Source organism: Zingiber officinale, chromosome 2A (assembly GCF_018446385.1).
Source record: "Zingiber officinale cultivar Zhangliang chromosome 2A, Zo_v1.1, whole genome shotgun sequence".
Lineage (NCBI taxonomy): Eukaryota > Viridiplantae > Streptophyta > Magnoliopsida > Zingiberales > Zingiberaceae > Zingiber > Zingiber officinale.
In genome coordinates, this window is record NC_055988.1 from 26,175,823 (window position 1) to 26,191,988 (window position 16,166).

Here is a 16,166-nt window from a genome sequence, read left to right on the forward strand (position 1 = left end):
ATTCCAATCTTATAAAGAAAGAAATATATTTTTATCCGAAAAGGAAAGTAATTAATTAATGATCTTAACTCAAATCAAGACGCGGATCAAGATAAATCCTCTCTAAAAAATACCAGAAATATGAAAATTATCCTAAATACCCAAAAAATAAAAATTACCAAAAATAACAAAAAGACACTAAAAAGGGTCTCAACGTCGAAATTTGGGGCTGAAAATTGACGGTTATGGTTACGTTGGTAACAAATGTAGGTTTTCAAATTCTGCACGCATGACGACAAACAAAGCCTGATTCCGAGTCCCGAGTCAAAAGTTATGTTCGTTTGAAGTTTGGGGACTCATATTGGACTTCAACACAGGTTTGACCTGCATCAGTCTCCCCGGTTTGAAAAGAACTCGCCCTCGAGTTCAGATTAACTTCATTAGCACCCATCGAATAAGGAGTTAGGTGCTTCACATTGAAGACATCAGAAGTCTTCAGATGACTAGGAAGACACAACTTATAGACATTGTCATTAATCTTCTGCAGTATCTTGCATGGTTAGATTTTTCGATCCTTTAGCTTATTATATTCTCCAACAGGGAAACGATCACGAGTCAATACAGTTCAGACAAAATCTCTAATCTTAAAAAGTACCTGTCGATGATGACAATCGACCCGAGTCTTATACTTAGTATTGCTTTTCATAATTACTAGTTTCACTTGCTCATGAATAACTCGAAGATGCTCTGTCATCTCATCTGCTTTAGGACAAATTTACTCTACATGTGGAAGAGTGGCTAAATCTAGAACTCCTGATGGATTCCGGCCATAGACAATCTTAAAAGGACTCAATCTCGTGGTCCCGTTTTTCGATCTGTTATAGGCAAACTCTTCTTGAGGTAACGTCAAGTCCCATTGCTTTGGTTTAGTTCCTGAAAGGCATCTCAGAAGATTACCCAGACTCCGGTTCGCTACCTCGGTTTGACCATCCGTCCGAGGGTGGTAAGCACAGCACTACGAAAGTTTAATTGTGTCCCCAATTTTCCCCATAAGCTCTTCTAGAAGTGATTGATGAATTTAGTATCTCGATCTGAAGTCATGGCCCAAGGAACACCATGTAAACGCACGATCTCCTTGAAGTAAAGATGGACAATCCGAGTAGCATCCATAGTCTTCCTGCAAGCTACGCAATGCACCATCTTTGAGAATCTGTCAACAACAAGAACTGAGTTTGACATTCGTTGGGTGCGGGATTATCCCAATACAAAATTCATGCTGACATTGAGCCAAGGAGCTTCAGGAACAAGTAGGAGCATAGTTGTCAAAAGCGCAAAAAAACACTTAAGGGTCTTGGGTCTTAAAGCGCAAAGCGCAAGGCGAAGCGCGGGCTTCATGAAAAAAAACATAATAAACAAAAGGGCTATTATATCTATTAAAAAAATTCTGATTTAGAAATTAGAATTAATAATATTTATTAGATTTTTGTTTATTTTAAATAATTTTTATATATTTAAATCTGATTTATATAAATTAATGCAATTTATTAAGTTTTTTTAAAATTTTAATTTATTTTTTATATCTTTAAATTAAATTTATATGAATTAGTAAACTTTATCAATTTTTTTATATTTTTAATTTTGTTTATATATTTAAATTTGATTTAATAAAATCAAACTTTTTCTCCTTTCACCGTTTCACGTGAGTCGCGACCATGACCATCGCGATGCTCGCGATGCCGCCAGAGCCGTCGCCGGAGGCCACCGACGTCGCCGGAGGCGTCGCGGGAAGCCTCCGACGTCGGAGAACTCCCGCGACGCCGCTGGAGGCGTCGGGGCCCTCCCGCGACGCCGCTAGAGGCGTCGGAGGCCTCCCGCGATGCCTCCGACGCCGCCGGAGGCATCTCGCAACGCCGTCGGAGGCGATCGCAGAATGGCCAGGATGCTTCAAACTGAATTTAAGTAATAGAAATTGAAAACTTACCTGCAGGCGACGCGTGAAGAAGCAGCCACGACAGATCCGTCTAGTTGCAGCAGCGGCAAACGCAACGAACAGCAGCGGGAGACGAAGAGACAGGTTTAAAGAGATTAATTAGGGCTTTAAATAAAATTTAAAACAAAAAAGGAATCTTTTAGGGTCGCTGTGCTTCGCGCAGAAGAGCTGCGCTTCCAAGTTCTCGGAAGTGCAAGGGCTGCGCCTCGCTTCGCTTTGCGCTTAAGCGAGCGAAGTGAGCGCTTTTGATAACTATGAGTAGGAGAGTGTACAAGCCTACATTGGTTAGAACCCCCTTAGACCACTAGCATACAGAACATCGATCAAGTGAGCCACATTGTTGGTCAACTTGGGCCAAAAGAAATTAGCAGAGATGAGGGCCAACGTCTTATCACGTCCAAAGTGCCCCTCATTATGAAGTTCGCTCATAATATATTGCCTTAGAGGACAGTCTGGAATGCACAACTGCAACTCGCGAAACAGATAACCATTATGCAAAATAAAATCATGTCGATAACCATCATGTACCTGGAATATCCTTCCGATTGATGGGTCAGCTGCATATATATCTGGAAAAACCTCAAAGCCTGCAACACTAGTATTCATGGTGGTGAGTAATGAAGAACACCGACTCAAAGCATCTACGACACAGTTCAAACTTCCCGCTTGGTGCCTTAGTGTAAAGGTGAGCTCTTGTAAGTAAGCCATCCACTTGGCATGCCGCTTGCTCAGGTTGTGTTTACCATTGATATATTTTAATGCTTTATGATCAGTGAACAGGATGAATTCCTTTTGTACTAGGTAGTGTCGCCCATGCTTTAAGGACTGCTCGATGGCATAAAATTTTAAGTCGTAAGTAGAATAATTTTTCTTGGATCCAGAGGGCTTCTCACTAAAGAAAGCAATTGGTCGCCCAGATTGACTCAGAACACCCCTAATACCTATGCTGGATGCATCACAGTTGACCTTGAATATTCTGTCAAAATCAGGAAGGGCCAAAACTGATGCTTCAGTCATCCGTTGTTTGACCAGTTGAAAGCTAGCCTATGCTTATTCAGACCACTTGAAATTCCTTCTCTTGAGACACTCGGTGATAGGAGCAATCAGAATGTTAAAATCTCTGATGAACCGACAGTAGAAATAAGCTAAGCCATGGAAGCTTCTGACATCGTGCATGGTCCTCGGTTGAGGATACTCCAGGACTGCATTTGTCTTTGTTTTATCTGCATGTACACCATCTGTAGACACAATAAAGTCGAGGAAAGTTACCGATGTAGTAAAGAAAGAGCACTTCTTGTTTACAAATAAACACTCCGTTTTTTAGTTTTTCAAAGACAGCACGGAGATGATTGAAGTGTGATGCCCATGTCGGACTGTAAACTAAGATGTCGTCAAAGTATACCACCACAAACTTTCCCATAAAGGGCCGCAAGATTTGATGCATAAACCTCATAAAGGTACTGGGTGCATTGGATAGTCCAAAAAGCATGACCATCCACTCATATAGCCCATGGTACGCCCCTAAATGCTGTCTTCCATTCATCACCAGACCTTATTCTGATTTGGTGGTATCCGCTTTTAAGGTCAATTTTTGAGAAGACCTTAGAATCGGATAGATGATCCAACATGCCATCCAAGCTGGGAATTGGAAATCTGTATTTCATTGTAATCTTGTTGATTACTCTGCTATCAACACACATACGCCACGAGCCATCTTTCTTCGGTACTAGTAGGGCAAGAACTGCACAAGGGCTCAAGCTCTCTTGGATGTGTCCCTTTTCCAGCTACTCCACCACTTGATGTTGCAATTCTTCTGCTTCTTTAGGGCTAAGGCGATAAGTTGGCCGATTAGGCAAACTCGACCCCGGAAGAAGGTCAATCTGATGTTGGATATCACGCATCGACGGTAGCCTAGAAGGAAGATCCTTTGGCATTAGCTCATCAAATTCTGCTAGCAGTTGCTGTACTTCGGTTGGTAACTCTGTCCATGGTCGGAGCAATACTTTGGCATGGTAGCAAAGCATATACAACTCCTTGCTCTACTTCATCTAAAAATCTAGATATAGAAAGTAGATTAGTATTTTTAGCTATCGGAATTGGAGTAGTTCCTTCCTGCCGCGTCGCCAACACAATTTTTTTTCCCTTTGATGTTAAGGGTATAGGTATTCTTCCGCCCATCATGAACAACACTGCGATCATACTGCCAAGGTCGCCCTAACAATACATGACATGCATCCATGATCACCACATCACACCAAGTACTATCAAAATATTTGCCAATTGAAAAGGAAATGAGGCATCGTCAGTCTACTGTTACCTCGCTTTCTTTATTCAGCCAAGATAACTTGTAGGGTTTAGGATGACGGTCTGCCTTCAATTGTAATTTCTGGACAACCTCTGTGGATATTACATTCTCACAACTGTCGCTGTCGATAATCATCTTGCAGATTTTATCCGCGATGGTGCAGGTAGTATAAAAAATATTGGTTCTCAACCAATCATCCCCCGAATCGCCCTTGGGAGTTAGCAGACTCTTATGAACGACCAAAGTCTCATGACCATTGCCATAAATCACTTTGTCAAATGCTTCATACATCGGATCACCAATTGTTGTATCTTCTATCACCTCTTCCTCGATCAGCAAGTTTTTGCCTTCCGGATATGTGGAAGACGACTTCCTGCATTGGTGCGCCATATATCCTTGTTCATCACATTGATAACATCTGACAGGGGTTCTAGAGTAAACCTGTGGTGACCACGGCGGTGGTCGCTGCGATGGCTACTGCAGTGGCTGTTGTTGTGAGGGACGAGAATTTTGAGGGCGAGTTAGCCGATTGTTCTGGTCGCTTCTCTCCGCTGGTTTCCTATTTTGTTGCTTTTTAGTCGTCAGTGATGCTGAAAGGCCTCTGACACCGTCGAGAGTGAATGAAGATTGAAGGCATCTTGCAAGGCCAAGCGCAAACCCCCTAGTAGCGTGCCATCTACTGTTTCTCTGTCTCAGATAGGTCATTTCGGGCCACCAGTGGGAAAAACTCTTCTGTATATTCGTCGACCGATCTCGCGCCCTGTCTTAATGAGTGAAGTCGCTGGAACAGAGTTTGAGTGTATGCGAAGGGAAGGAAGTGTTCCTTTATGTTTTTCTTCATTTCTTTCCATATAGTTATTTGAGGTTTACCTTGTTTGTCCCGAGAATGTCGCATCTGTTCCCACCATGCTGATGCTCACCCTTTGAGTCTGATGACAATTAACTTCACTTTCATTGGATCTGGAACTCGCTTGTAGTTAAAGATCCGCTCTACTTTATTGATCCAGTCGATGAAGTCCTTTGCTCGCAATGAACCAGAAAATTCGGGCAGATCTCGAAATTCGAAGTCTCCAGCAGCTCCTCTCGTCCACGATGATCTTGAGGTGAGTCTCGCCGGTGATATGGGTTCTCGAAGGAAGACTCAAATCCACGATCTGAAATCTCACGATCTTTGAGATCCCGCACCGCCATATGTTGGGTTGAATTTGCAACTTGCCTCTGTAAGTCCTCAATCGTCATTATCTCTTGGATGCTACGACCACGATGCTTAGTTTCCTCCGCCGAAGCCTGCCTGTTGTTGCAGCCGCGACTACGACCACGACGATCCACCATTGGATCTGTTGATGACCTTCACGTGCTCTGATACCAACTGACGATTATCTTGCGGGCTGACGCAAAAAGGAAAATTGAGGAGAAGACAAGAAGAGGAACCTCCAAGAAGAAAACTTTTTATTAAAACTTGAGGGGTTAATCCCTCAACATCTAAACATGACTCTTGTATAGACCACAACCTAAGACTCAAATAAGGAAAGAATTTACAATAATAACAATTAATAGATCTTAATTTCAATCTTGTAAAGAAAGGAAATAGATTTTTACCTGAAAAAGAAAGTAATTAACTTAATGATCTTAACTCAAATCAAGATGCGGACCAAGATAAATCCTCTATGAAAAATACCAAAAATATGAAAATTTCCTTAAATACCTAAAAAATAAAAATTACCAAAAATAGCAAAAAGGTCCTAAAAGGGTTTAAACATTGGAATTTGGGGTTGAAAATTGACGGTTACAGTTACACCGGTAACAAAAGGTTTTCAAATTCTGCATGTGTGATGACAGATAGAGCCTGATTTCGAGTCTCGAGTCAAAAGTTATGCCCGTTTGAATTTTGAAGACTCATATTAGACTTCAACACGGATTGGGCCTGCATCACCTCCTTTCCAAATTTATCAAAACAGTGCCTTACCCATAATTTGAAGGGGAGCCTTGGTGCAACGATAAAGTTGTTGCCATGTGACCAAAAATAAGGCTGCGTACAATGGATCTTTCCCCGGGACCTTTCATGACAGGAGCGTCGTGCATCGGGCTTATTCAATCCTTTTTTTTTTTTAGTGCCTTACCCATGATTTAATTTCCAAAATATCCCTCTGGGCTCCACCTTGGAGCATCTTTGAGTAAAATTGCACCATCTTGGAGCTGTTTTAACCATAATCAACACTGCTTCAATCCTTTTTTTTTTTTAGTGCCTTACCCATGATTTAATTTCCAAAATATCCCTCTGGGCTCCACCTTGGAGCATCTTTGAGTAAAATTGCACCATCTTGGAGCTGTTTTAACCATAATCAACACTGCTTCAAAACTACATCCACCTTGGAGCAGGTTTGATGAAAGTTGGTCAACTTTGACCAAAGCTAGTCAAAATTTCTCCGATGTGGTGCAACTTGGACAAAGCTACTACACCTAAAAGATATATTGTTCCAAGGCAATGTTCTAAATAGTGGTTGAGACGGCTACCTAGGCGGGAGACTACCATCAACTGCACCATCTTTACCTGAGGCAATATTTTAGGTGGTAACTCACTTCCGCTGCCGCCACTGAAGTCGTTTCACCACCACGACGTGTAGCTTGGGCCCTACAACGAGTCCAAATGCATCGCGCGAGCCGGACGTGTCGTGCGGGCCTGGTGACGAGTCCAGAGGTGTCGCCCAAATCAGGCGAAGCGCCTGAACTCCTCGTGTAGTCTCGACGACGCATTGAACTTGTCGCCCGGACGAAACAGGGTACGCGGATAAGTTGTAAGTTTGAGTTTAATTAAATAACTTTAAGTTAATTATGTATAAAAATAGTTAAAAAAAAAAATTAAACTGCCTAGACATTGCCTAGGAGGACGAGGCAATAGATGACCATGAACTGCCCCGCCACCGTTTGCCTCCGTTACAACAGTATTCCAAGGATGTGAGCAGGTTTGATTCAAGTTGTACCATCTTAAAGCAACTGCAACTGCACCACCTCGAGCAACTTTGACTAGCTCCAAGATGGTGTAGCTACTTAAAGGTGGTACAATTTTAGTAAAAGCTATTCCAAAGTAGAGCATTGCAGGTATAAAATTGAGTAGGGCGTTGTTTTAATAATTTTAAAAGGGGGAGTGCTCTTTTGATGATATGGATAATTAGGGGCATTCTTTTATTTTTCTACCATTTCCAATTGATATGAGTAGTGTTCCTGTAATGAAATTAATATATTATCTTAAATTACAAGGTAGGCATGAACTGATTTTTGGGTCGGGCACTTTTATTTATACAGAAGCAATCAAAATGAGGGCAGACGCACTTTGTCACGGTTTCTTGGAAGACATTGAAGATTGCTCTTCTAGCACCAGCAATGAATCAAGTGAAGGAATGATCACACCGACAAAAGCACTGCCATCTACGGAAGCTTATGCTACGGCCGATATGGAGGATGGCCATATGACTAAAAATGATCAAGCAATTTCAGCTAAAATTGGCACTGAGGTACAAAACATGCTGAATGATCACTTCAATTATCTCGAGGGAATATGGATAAATGAAATGAGACGAACAGCTTCTCTAAGGTGTCCTACCGTAGAATCATCCATCATTCGGCTGGAGATGCTATCTCAGAAGATTAGATGGCTTAAAGGCTTGGTGAAGCTAGATCCAGAGTTTTCAAGCCCTGTGAAGCACACTTGGGAATTTGTAGAGAGCCAGAGAGCCGCGCCTCACTGAAATAGAGATGGGACATTGCTGAGTCTCAAACCTGGGAATTTGGTAGAGTTGTCCCCTACGAAATTATGTGGGAATCAACTACCAGATCTTACTCTTTCTTTACTTGTAATCATGGTGTTTCAGCAAAGTTTACACGCATTCATCTCAGTAAATGCAAGCCATGAGACCTTATCATCTGTGGGCCATATTTTGAGCTACTCGTCATGTAATGTTCGTCAGATGGTTAAAGGTGACTTCCATGTGATTTTTTATTTTTTCTTTCTCCAATCTCATCTTAAATCCTGTACTCAATATTCTACAGTAATCGTTGACCAATAGTTTATAGTTTTGAAGGAGATTCCCTTATAACATGTACAATTCACACTCCTTATCAACCATAAAAAGTCTCGTCGGCTGAGGTTGATCGACGAGGGTTAAAGAAAAGCAGCGTTGAAGACACCTTTTTAAAGCAAAAAACAAAAGTACACTATGAGTAGTTTTTTAATTTTTTTTTAATCGTTGGGTATGTTATTTTGGATTTTGACTTATTTTAGAATTTAGGAGTTATAGTATTAAGTATAACTTTTTTAAGTGTTTATACATACACAAAGATGGTAAGTGTATGACCTTAGGGTTTCACCGTCCGCAGAGATCTTGATATGCGTTTGATGTCGAATGCCCATAGACGTGAGGACAGTTAGGGGTGGTTTCATATTATATATATATATATATATATTATTTTTTCTTTTAAAAGAACACACACTCTATCTCTACAAACTTCATAAAATATATTCCACAACAGGAAAGGTCGGTGGCCCCCACATTCCGGAAATTGATGTAATATTCAGTCCAACTCTTCCTCCATGATCGCACCACTAACTAATGCATTTAATTATTCCCCATCATCGATTAATTATTTAATTGTTTTATTCCTATCAATTCGTATGCGGCCTCCAGCGCCGCAGTTGAACGAATGCCCCAACGGAAGCAACTCTTGTCGCACTCATTACGTGGCCCCCACCACGCTCAACGCGGACGAAGCCACGTTGACTAAGTCAAGGCCTACGTTGACCATCGCCTCTGCCGGCGCCTCTTCTTCCTCTGCCTCCGCCGCCAAGAAGTTCTCGACGATCTCGATGCTGGGATTCACCACCTGCTCCGCCCACGCTGCTTCGGCATCCGCCAGCTTCTTCCGGAACGCCTTCGTGGCGTCCACCCTGACCACGCCCCACTCTGACAGGGCCGCCAGGCGACGGATCTTCTCCAGCTGGCAGCAAGTCAGCTTGCAGTTGTTGGCCTTGATCTCGTCGAGTGCTTCCTCCAGAAGTCGCTTCTTCTCCGCCTCGTCGGCCCCCGATGCCTCCGCCCGGAGGTACCTGTCCAGCTCCTGCACTCCGATGGCGCGCCGCACCCCGCGCGTGTAGTCCGGCGCCTCCACGTCGGGGTCGAACATCCGCCGGACCTCCTCCACCATCCCCCGCTCCACCATCTGGTCCACCCGATCCGCCACGAAACGGTGCAGCTCCGGCAGGCGCACGTCCACCCACAGGAAGCAGCACTCGTTCCGCCGCCGGAACTCCCCCCGCCCCCCGTCCACCAGCTCCTTTATGTAGGAGTTCGACCCGCCGGCGACGATCGGGAGCCGCCCGCTCCGGGCCACCGAAGCGACAGCGCGCGTCGCCGCTCGGCGAAAATCAGCCGCAGTGAAGTCGGCGTCGGGAGGCAAGCAGCCGAGGAGGTGGTGGGGGATTCCGGCGGCCTCCTCCGCGGTGATCTTGTTGGTTACGACGTCAAGAGCGTCGTATACTTGCATTTTGTCGGAGTTGACTATCTCTCCGCCGAAGTAGGTGGCCAGGTCGATGGCAAGGCGGGACTTGCCGGTGCCGGTGGCGCCCATCACCAACACCACCTTGTTTTTGGCCTTGAAGGATCCCATGGCTAGCTATCAAGTAGCTAACATGATATTAGACATATATTAATTAAAAAGTAATTGTGCAAAATATATATATATATATATATATATATATATATATATATATATATATATATATATATATATATAAATATAAAATTGTTACAATATGAATAAATAGAGCGTGCACGCGGCGATAAGGATTCTTACTTGTGACTGAGACACAATCTAATATATTATAACAACTAACAAAGGATGAAGTTGGGAAGGACGAGGAGAAACAAGAGAGAGAGAGAGAGAGAGAGTGAGTGAGAGAGAGGCAGCTGAAGTGAGTTGAGTGGACGTAGGACAGTGAGAGATTGAATGCAACGCTGGTGCCGTTTTATAGCGGGCGTGAGGGGGGTGGAATGATTTGTTTAATGGAACAAACTGTTGATCAGCTTGTAGGAATATCGAGTCTATATTAATTAGAGTAGGGGTGGAAAAGTTAAAAAATAAAATAAACGGCGATCCATCAAAGTGCACATTTAAAGTTTTTTAAATTTTCTAAATGGTACATTTGTTTCTTATTTTATCTCTTCCACTAATTATCATGGTGCTATATTCAAAGAATAATAATTTTGTGATGCTATATTTTAAAAATCAATACTAATATCGTGTTGATTTTAAAAATTAGTACCACTTTGGTACTTGATAAACCTTAAAATTATTACATTGTATTTTAAAAATCAACATCATAATGATATCAATTTTTGAAATGTAATCATGTGATTTTGTTATTTGAAATTTAACATCACAATAGTATTGTTCTTTAAATACAGTACGGTAATGATTGATACCAGCAGTTAATATGAAATAAATATGTTCTTTGAGAATCTAAAAGTTAGATGTGTTTTTTTTTTTTGAAGAATTTCACAACTTTAAGTGCCCTTTGATCAATTATAAAAAAATTAAATTAAATTATAATAATAAAAAAGTATATATGGTTAGAGTAATTACAATTATAACATTCAATAAATTTTAATTTTTATGTTGTACATATGATCATGATTTGGTAAAAATATAAGCATGTGTGGAGATATATAAAACAAATAGTTGTGGATCGGCCTCACATTTTACATGTTACTCTAATGTCATCGTACTAAATTTTAGATGCACTAATGATGCACAAGTATAGCTTGAAGAAAAACAAACAACAATAACTTTATCTTTTTTTATAGTACATCAACTAAATTTGACTTAAACTAAACATGCCCAAGTGGTCCACATATACATATAATATGACTTACTTTGTCACATTAATTAGATTTGCAATTACATGCATAAAACACATGTTAAATCAAATTTACTTCTAAATCAAAGGCCCCAAAATACTTTACATGTCCATAATACAATAAAGTAGTACATTACTAATGGGAGAATGAATTATAGAAGAATTAATAGGTAGTTCTTGATCATGATGTGAGTGTTTGTCCCTACACTACATTAGCTATGAGAATTTTCCAACTCGGGATGAGAGCAATGTTGTTATCTAAATTTAAACCCGACCTTTGGCAAGCTAGAAACCTTCCAGAGTTCAATAAGAACTATATTGTGAGCAAAATTGATATACAAAAATAATAGGTGATCGTTTGTATCTCCGATATTAAAAAAATATTCTATAGTACTATAAAACGGTTAGGTACGACTTCAACTTAATTACGTGAATAAAACCCTTGATCACAGGCAAGGAAGAAAAAAAGAAAACCCAAGTACTCAGAATAGACCACTGCAGGAAGATCGGATCACCTTTGGTCAGACGCTTCTTTGTCGATTGGGTCAGTAGGTGATCGGGTCAGCAAGTGATTGAGCAACCTTTAGGTTGAGCAATGAGAACTAGAGAATGCCCGTGTTGGGGGCAATCATGCTCTAGATGTAGAGTTTCAATGTTTGACAGTATTTAAGTTTAGGAAAATTATAGGATCTCATTTGTGTGACAAGTATACAGGAAAAGATATCGCAGGTCTAGAGACTAAATATGATGTGTGAAAGTTCAAGAAGGATAGAGGCTGGATTCTTGGCAAAGTCAGAAGACTGGATGCAAGGTAGGAAAGTCCAAGAAAGTTGAAGGCTAGACTTGGAAAAAGAGAAAATCCTGAGTAGATCTAGAGAAGAAAAGAATTCTTTAGAGTTATTGCCTAATTTGTTATCTACCTTTCTAGCCTTAGATAAGGTAGTCTTAGCATGATACGCTTCATGTTTTTCCTTAATCCTATCATGCTTTCTATTTTGATGATAAATAGCATTAAAATGACAAAAATTGGAACTAACATGCATTTTATCATGATTTAGAGGAATTGGTTCAATAAATGATACCGGTTTGCTCTTAAGAGCTCCCTCTTGACTTGTGCTTCCTCCTTGTCTCTTGACCAGTTTCCTCCCCTTAGGACATTGACTCCAATAATGTCTTCGTTGATTGCACAAGAAATACACAATGTGTTCCTTGCTCTTCTTTGTCACGGGGCCAACCTCCTTTTGCTTTTCCTTGCCATTTGGTGCAACTTGACCCTTTTTCTTGGTCAATTTATGACACTTGCTCTTGTAATTCCCAAATTCCCTACACTCAAAGAAAATGATATGACTGTTATTATTAACAATTGAAATTGTTATACCTTTACTTGTAGGGGTGACATTGTAAGGAACAAGGGTGCTAAATACGCGAAAACGTAGCGTAAAACATCTAGTTCCTTTCCAGAAGATCCATGCGAAAAGAAACCATATACTAAGTTTCTCATAAAAAGGAGTTATAGCTTTGTTGCATGCCCTTCGCAATCCTGACAGTAACGTTTCTTTAACTACATATCTTAGCGCGATCAAGTGGCTGTGCCTCTATGGTATCCACATGAACAAGCCTCGTTTGTCACACAAACTCACAAAGTGAAGAATGAAACAACCAAACGTTGTGCTAGCTGTTGGGACCAAATATGTAGCTAGAGGGGGGGGGGGGGGGTGAATAGCTCGTCGCGCTCCTCGTGCTTTTCGTTGCTTGTTTCTTCAATGATATGCAGCGGAAATACAAGAAACAAAACATACAACGCTAACACAAAAGATTTACTTGGTATCCACCTCAAGAAGAGGTGACTAGTCCAAGGATCCACACACTCACGCACCATCCACTATGAAAACTCTCCTTTACGATAACTACCGAAGGCGGAGAAGCCTTACAAGCTCTCAGTACAAGAAGAAAGAAAGGGTAAACAAAATACATGCAAAAGCTTACAAGTTTTCACATGAAACCCTAACCCTAACTTCTTTCTCGCCTCTTGACTTGGATGTGCACCAGCACAAACCTCCAAGAACCTTCAAGAACTGGTGATCTGAACCTGAGAGAGATGCTGTGGAGATGCGGTGAAGATTAGAAGTGGAAGCCGTGAGATCTGCCGAGAGAAACGCTCGCCAACAGCTATATCCTGTGCCAACGGTCAAATCCCAATCGATTGGATTACTCCCAATCGATCGGGGAGGCTTTGGATCGATCGGTCGATCGATCTAGAGCGCCTCTGTGCTCTCGAGAATTTCCTGGATCGATCGGCCGATCGATCCAGGGCTTATCGCGCAGAATCACACCTCCCAATTGATCGCTCGATTGATTAGGAGCTCTGGATAGATCAGCCGATTGATTGGGAGCTCTGGATCGATCGACTGATCGATCCAGCGCTGTTCTGTGCGATTGCGAGCCTCTCCCAATCGATCCACCGATCAATTGGGAGGAAGCTTGTCGCGGGGACTCACCCAATCGATCGGTCGATCGATTGAGCATGAGCCAATCGATCGGCTGATCGATCCAGCTCCTTGATTTTGCCCAAAATCAAGCCCAAAGCCTCTAAACCAACATCTGGTCACCTATGACCTGTTGGTACATCATGCCTAGCATCCGATCACCCTTGACCTGCTAGAACTCGCTCACCAAGTGTCTGGTCAATCCCTTTGACCCACTTGGACTTTTCTTCGTGCCAAGTATCCGGTCAATCCCTTTGACCTACTTGGACTTCCTAACACCAGATGTCTGATCAAACTTGATCCATCTGGATTTCCTGTGCCTGGCTTCACTCACCAGGACTTTCACCTAGTTTCACTTACTAGGATTTTCCTTCTACCTAGCTTCACTTACTAGGACTTCTCATTTGCCTGGCTTCACTCACCAGGACTTTCAATCTGCCTGGCTTCACTCACCAGGACTTCCAATCTACCTGGCTTCACTCACCAGGACTTTCCATACTGCCTAGCTTCACTTACTAGGTCTTTCACCTGGCTTCACTCACCAGGATTTTCCATCTGCTTGGCTTCACTCACCAGGACTTTCCATACTGCCTGGCTTCACTTACCAGGACTTTCCTTCTGCCTGGCTTCACTCACCAGGACTTTCACCTAGCTTCACTCACTAGGATTTTCACTTCTGCCTGGCTTCACTCACCAGGACTTTCCAGCTGCCCGGCTTCACTCACCGGGACTTTCACCTAGCTTCACTCACTAGGATTTTCACTTCTGCCTGGCTTCACTCACCAGGACTTTCCAGCTGCTGACTTCACTCACCGGGACTTTCACCTAGCTTCACTCACCAGGATTTTCCAGTCAAGTATCCGGTCAACCTTGACCTACCTGACTCTCATTCACAATCTCACCACATGAACAATTGCACCTACAATCTCCATGTCTTGTCTCCATGTATTATCAAACATCGAAACCTAAACATCAAGACTCGAGTTTGAAACAATTCAAGCTCAATCAACCAGGTCAACCTTGACCTAGGGAATATTGCACCAATACTAGCAACCTTTCTTGGAAGTTTTGGCCAAGTGAAGAGAGTTGGAGGAAGAAGAGCAAGAACACTAAAAACCCCTCATGAAAATGAATCCAAAAATCCCTTTTATAGATTCATGAAATTTTCTTATGCCTTAATGTCAATTGGCTTAATTGACATTAATATTTGTCTTCATCCAATGAATCCAATGCATCCAATGCATGAGCAATTCAAATTGTTCACTCTTCATCCAATGCATCCAATGCATGAGTAATTCAAATTGTACACTCCTCTTTTATCATGAATTCAAATTCATGAAATCACTTAATGAGTCCAACTCATTAATCATCAATCCAATTGACTTAATGAGTCTAATTCAAATTGGACTCAATCCAATAGTTGGATCCAATTAAGTTTAACTCAATGAGTCTAATTTGAATTAGACTTAATCCAATGATCCATCATATGAACCCATCTCCATTGACTTGTTCTTTGTGTGTGACCCAATAGGTTCTTGTAACGTTGGTAATGTCTCTAAAACTTTTTTAGATACATACATAATGAGTTGCATCTAGCAAGACATCATTGCTACCCAAGTGACGAGAATGTCGAGATCCGACTTAACCTTTCCGTGTCTATTATCTTGTATGACTCAATCCTTTTATCCTTGATATCTAGATTAATCAATGAGGCATAGACCGTGTCATCCTCTTATCAATCTTTGTGTTTCTTGATATCTAACTAGACACACTCAATCAAATAAGCTCAATATCGCATATTGACTTATTTAAGCATGACAATGCATTCTTGTGTCCTATAAATCAAGGGACCCACAGATATCACTTCCGTTATATGAAAGGGATAGATTCCATCTACATCACTTACATTCCTCCACATAACTTATTGCATATCCAGTGTTTGACTTTATGGTCCACCCTATTACGGGTGACATTTATCGATACCAAAGTATACAACTCCTTATGTAGGAAATCATAGTGACTTTAGGTCTAAGGACTATTCATACTAATAGTCCCATGAGAATATTTATGACACTCATATAACAATTCATGAAACATTCTCATGGCGGGTTATTCAGTATATATTCTCTAATATATATACTCATGTATCGACCTGATATATCATATCCATGACTTGTGAGATTAAGTCATCCGTTGACTACATTCTAGTCTTAACGTATTAATATTGTCCTTGCATATTAATGCTTGACTATGAATAGTTAAGAGTAGTGTTCTATATATATCTACAATATCTTACTATCAATTCAACCAATTGATATGTTGTAGATTAGGACCTCCTACTTTAGGACATTATTATACTTATTCATTCGACACTGAATTGGACTAAATATAATAACCAACTTTACCTTTGTTAATAATGAAATATGATACAAAGAGGTCCTTTACAATCATCTTATAATTGGTACTAGGGTTAATACTAATAGACATATGATCCTT

General features: G+C 41.2%; 2 protein-coding genes across 6 annotated transcripts in view; one reads left to right on the forward strand and one right to left on the reverse strand.

The window, feature by feature from the left end:
* Positions 1-8,311, forward strand: part of LOC122040968 — a 62,475-nt gene extending 54,164 nt beyond the window's left edge. For all 3 annotated transcript variants that reach the window (XM_042600465.1, XM_042600467.1, XM_042600466.1), the window contains exon 7: positions 7,578-8,311. In XM_042600465.1, coding sequence (XP_042456399.1) covers positions 7,578-8,020 — 443 coding nt within the window. In that variant the 3' untranslated portion in view covers positions 8,021-8,311. The remainder of the gene's footprint in view (positions 1-7,577) is intronic.
* Positions 8,312-8,768: 457 nt separating this feature from the next.
* Positions 8,769-10,261, reverse strand: LOC122039557 (adenylate isopentenyltransferase 5, chloroplastic-like). 3 transcript variants are annotated; one of them, XM_042599127.1, is made up of 2 exons: positions 10,122-10,261; positions 8,769-9,937 (listed from the first exon to the last, which is right to left on the reverse strand). In XM_042599127.1, the coding sequence occupies exon 2, from the start codon at positions 9,933-9,935 to the stop codon at positions 9,006-9,008; it is 930 nt and encodes a 309-aa protein (XP_042455061.1). In that variant the 5' UTR covers positions 9,936-9,937; positions 10,122-10,261; the 3' UTR covers positions 8,769-9,005. The 3 variants fall into 3 exon arrangements, with proteins under 3 accessions (XP_042455061.1, XP_042455059.1, XP_042455060.1); XM_042599125.1 differs by having other exon boundaries at positions 8,769-9,941; XM_042599126.1 differs by having other exon boundaries at positions 8,769-9,952.
* Positions 10,262-16,166: the final 5,905 nt, after the last annotated feature.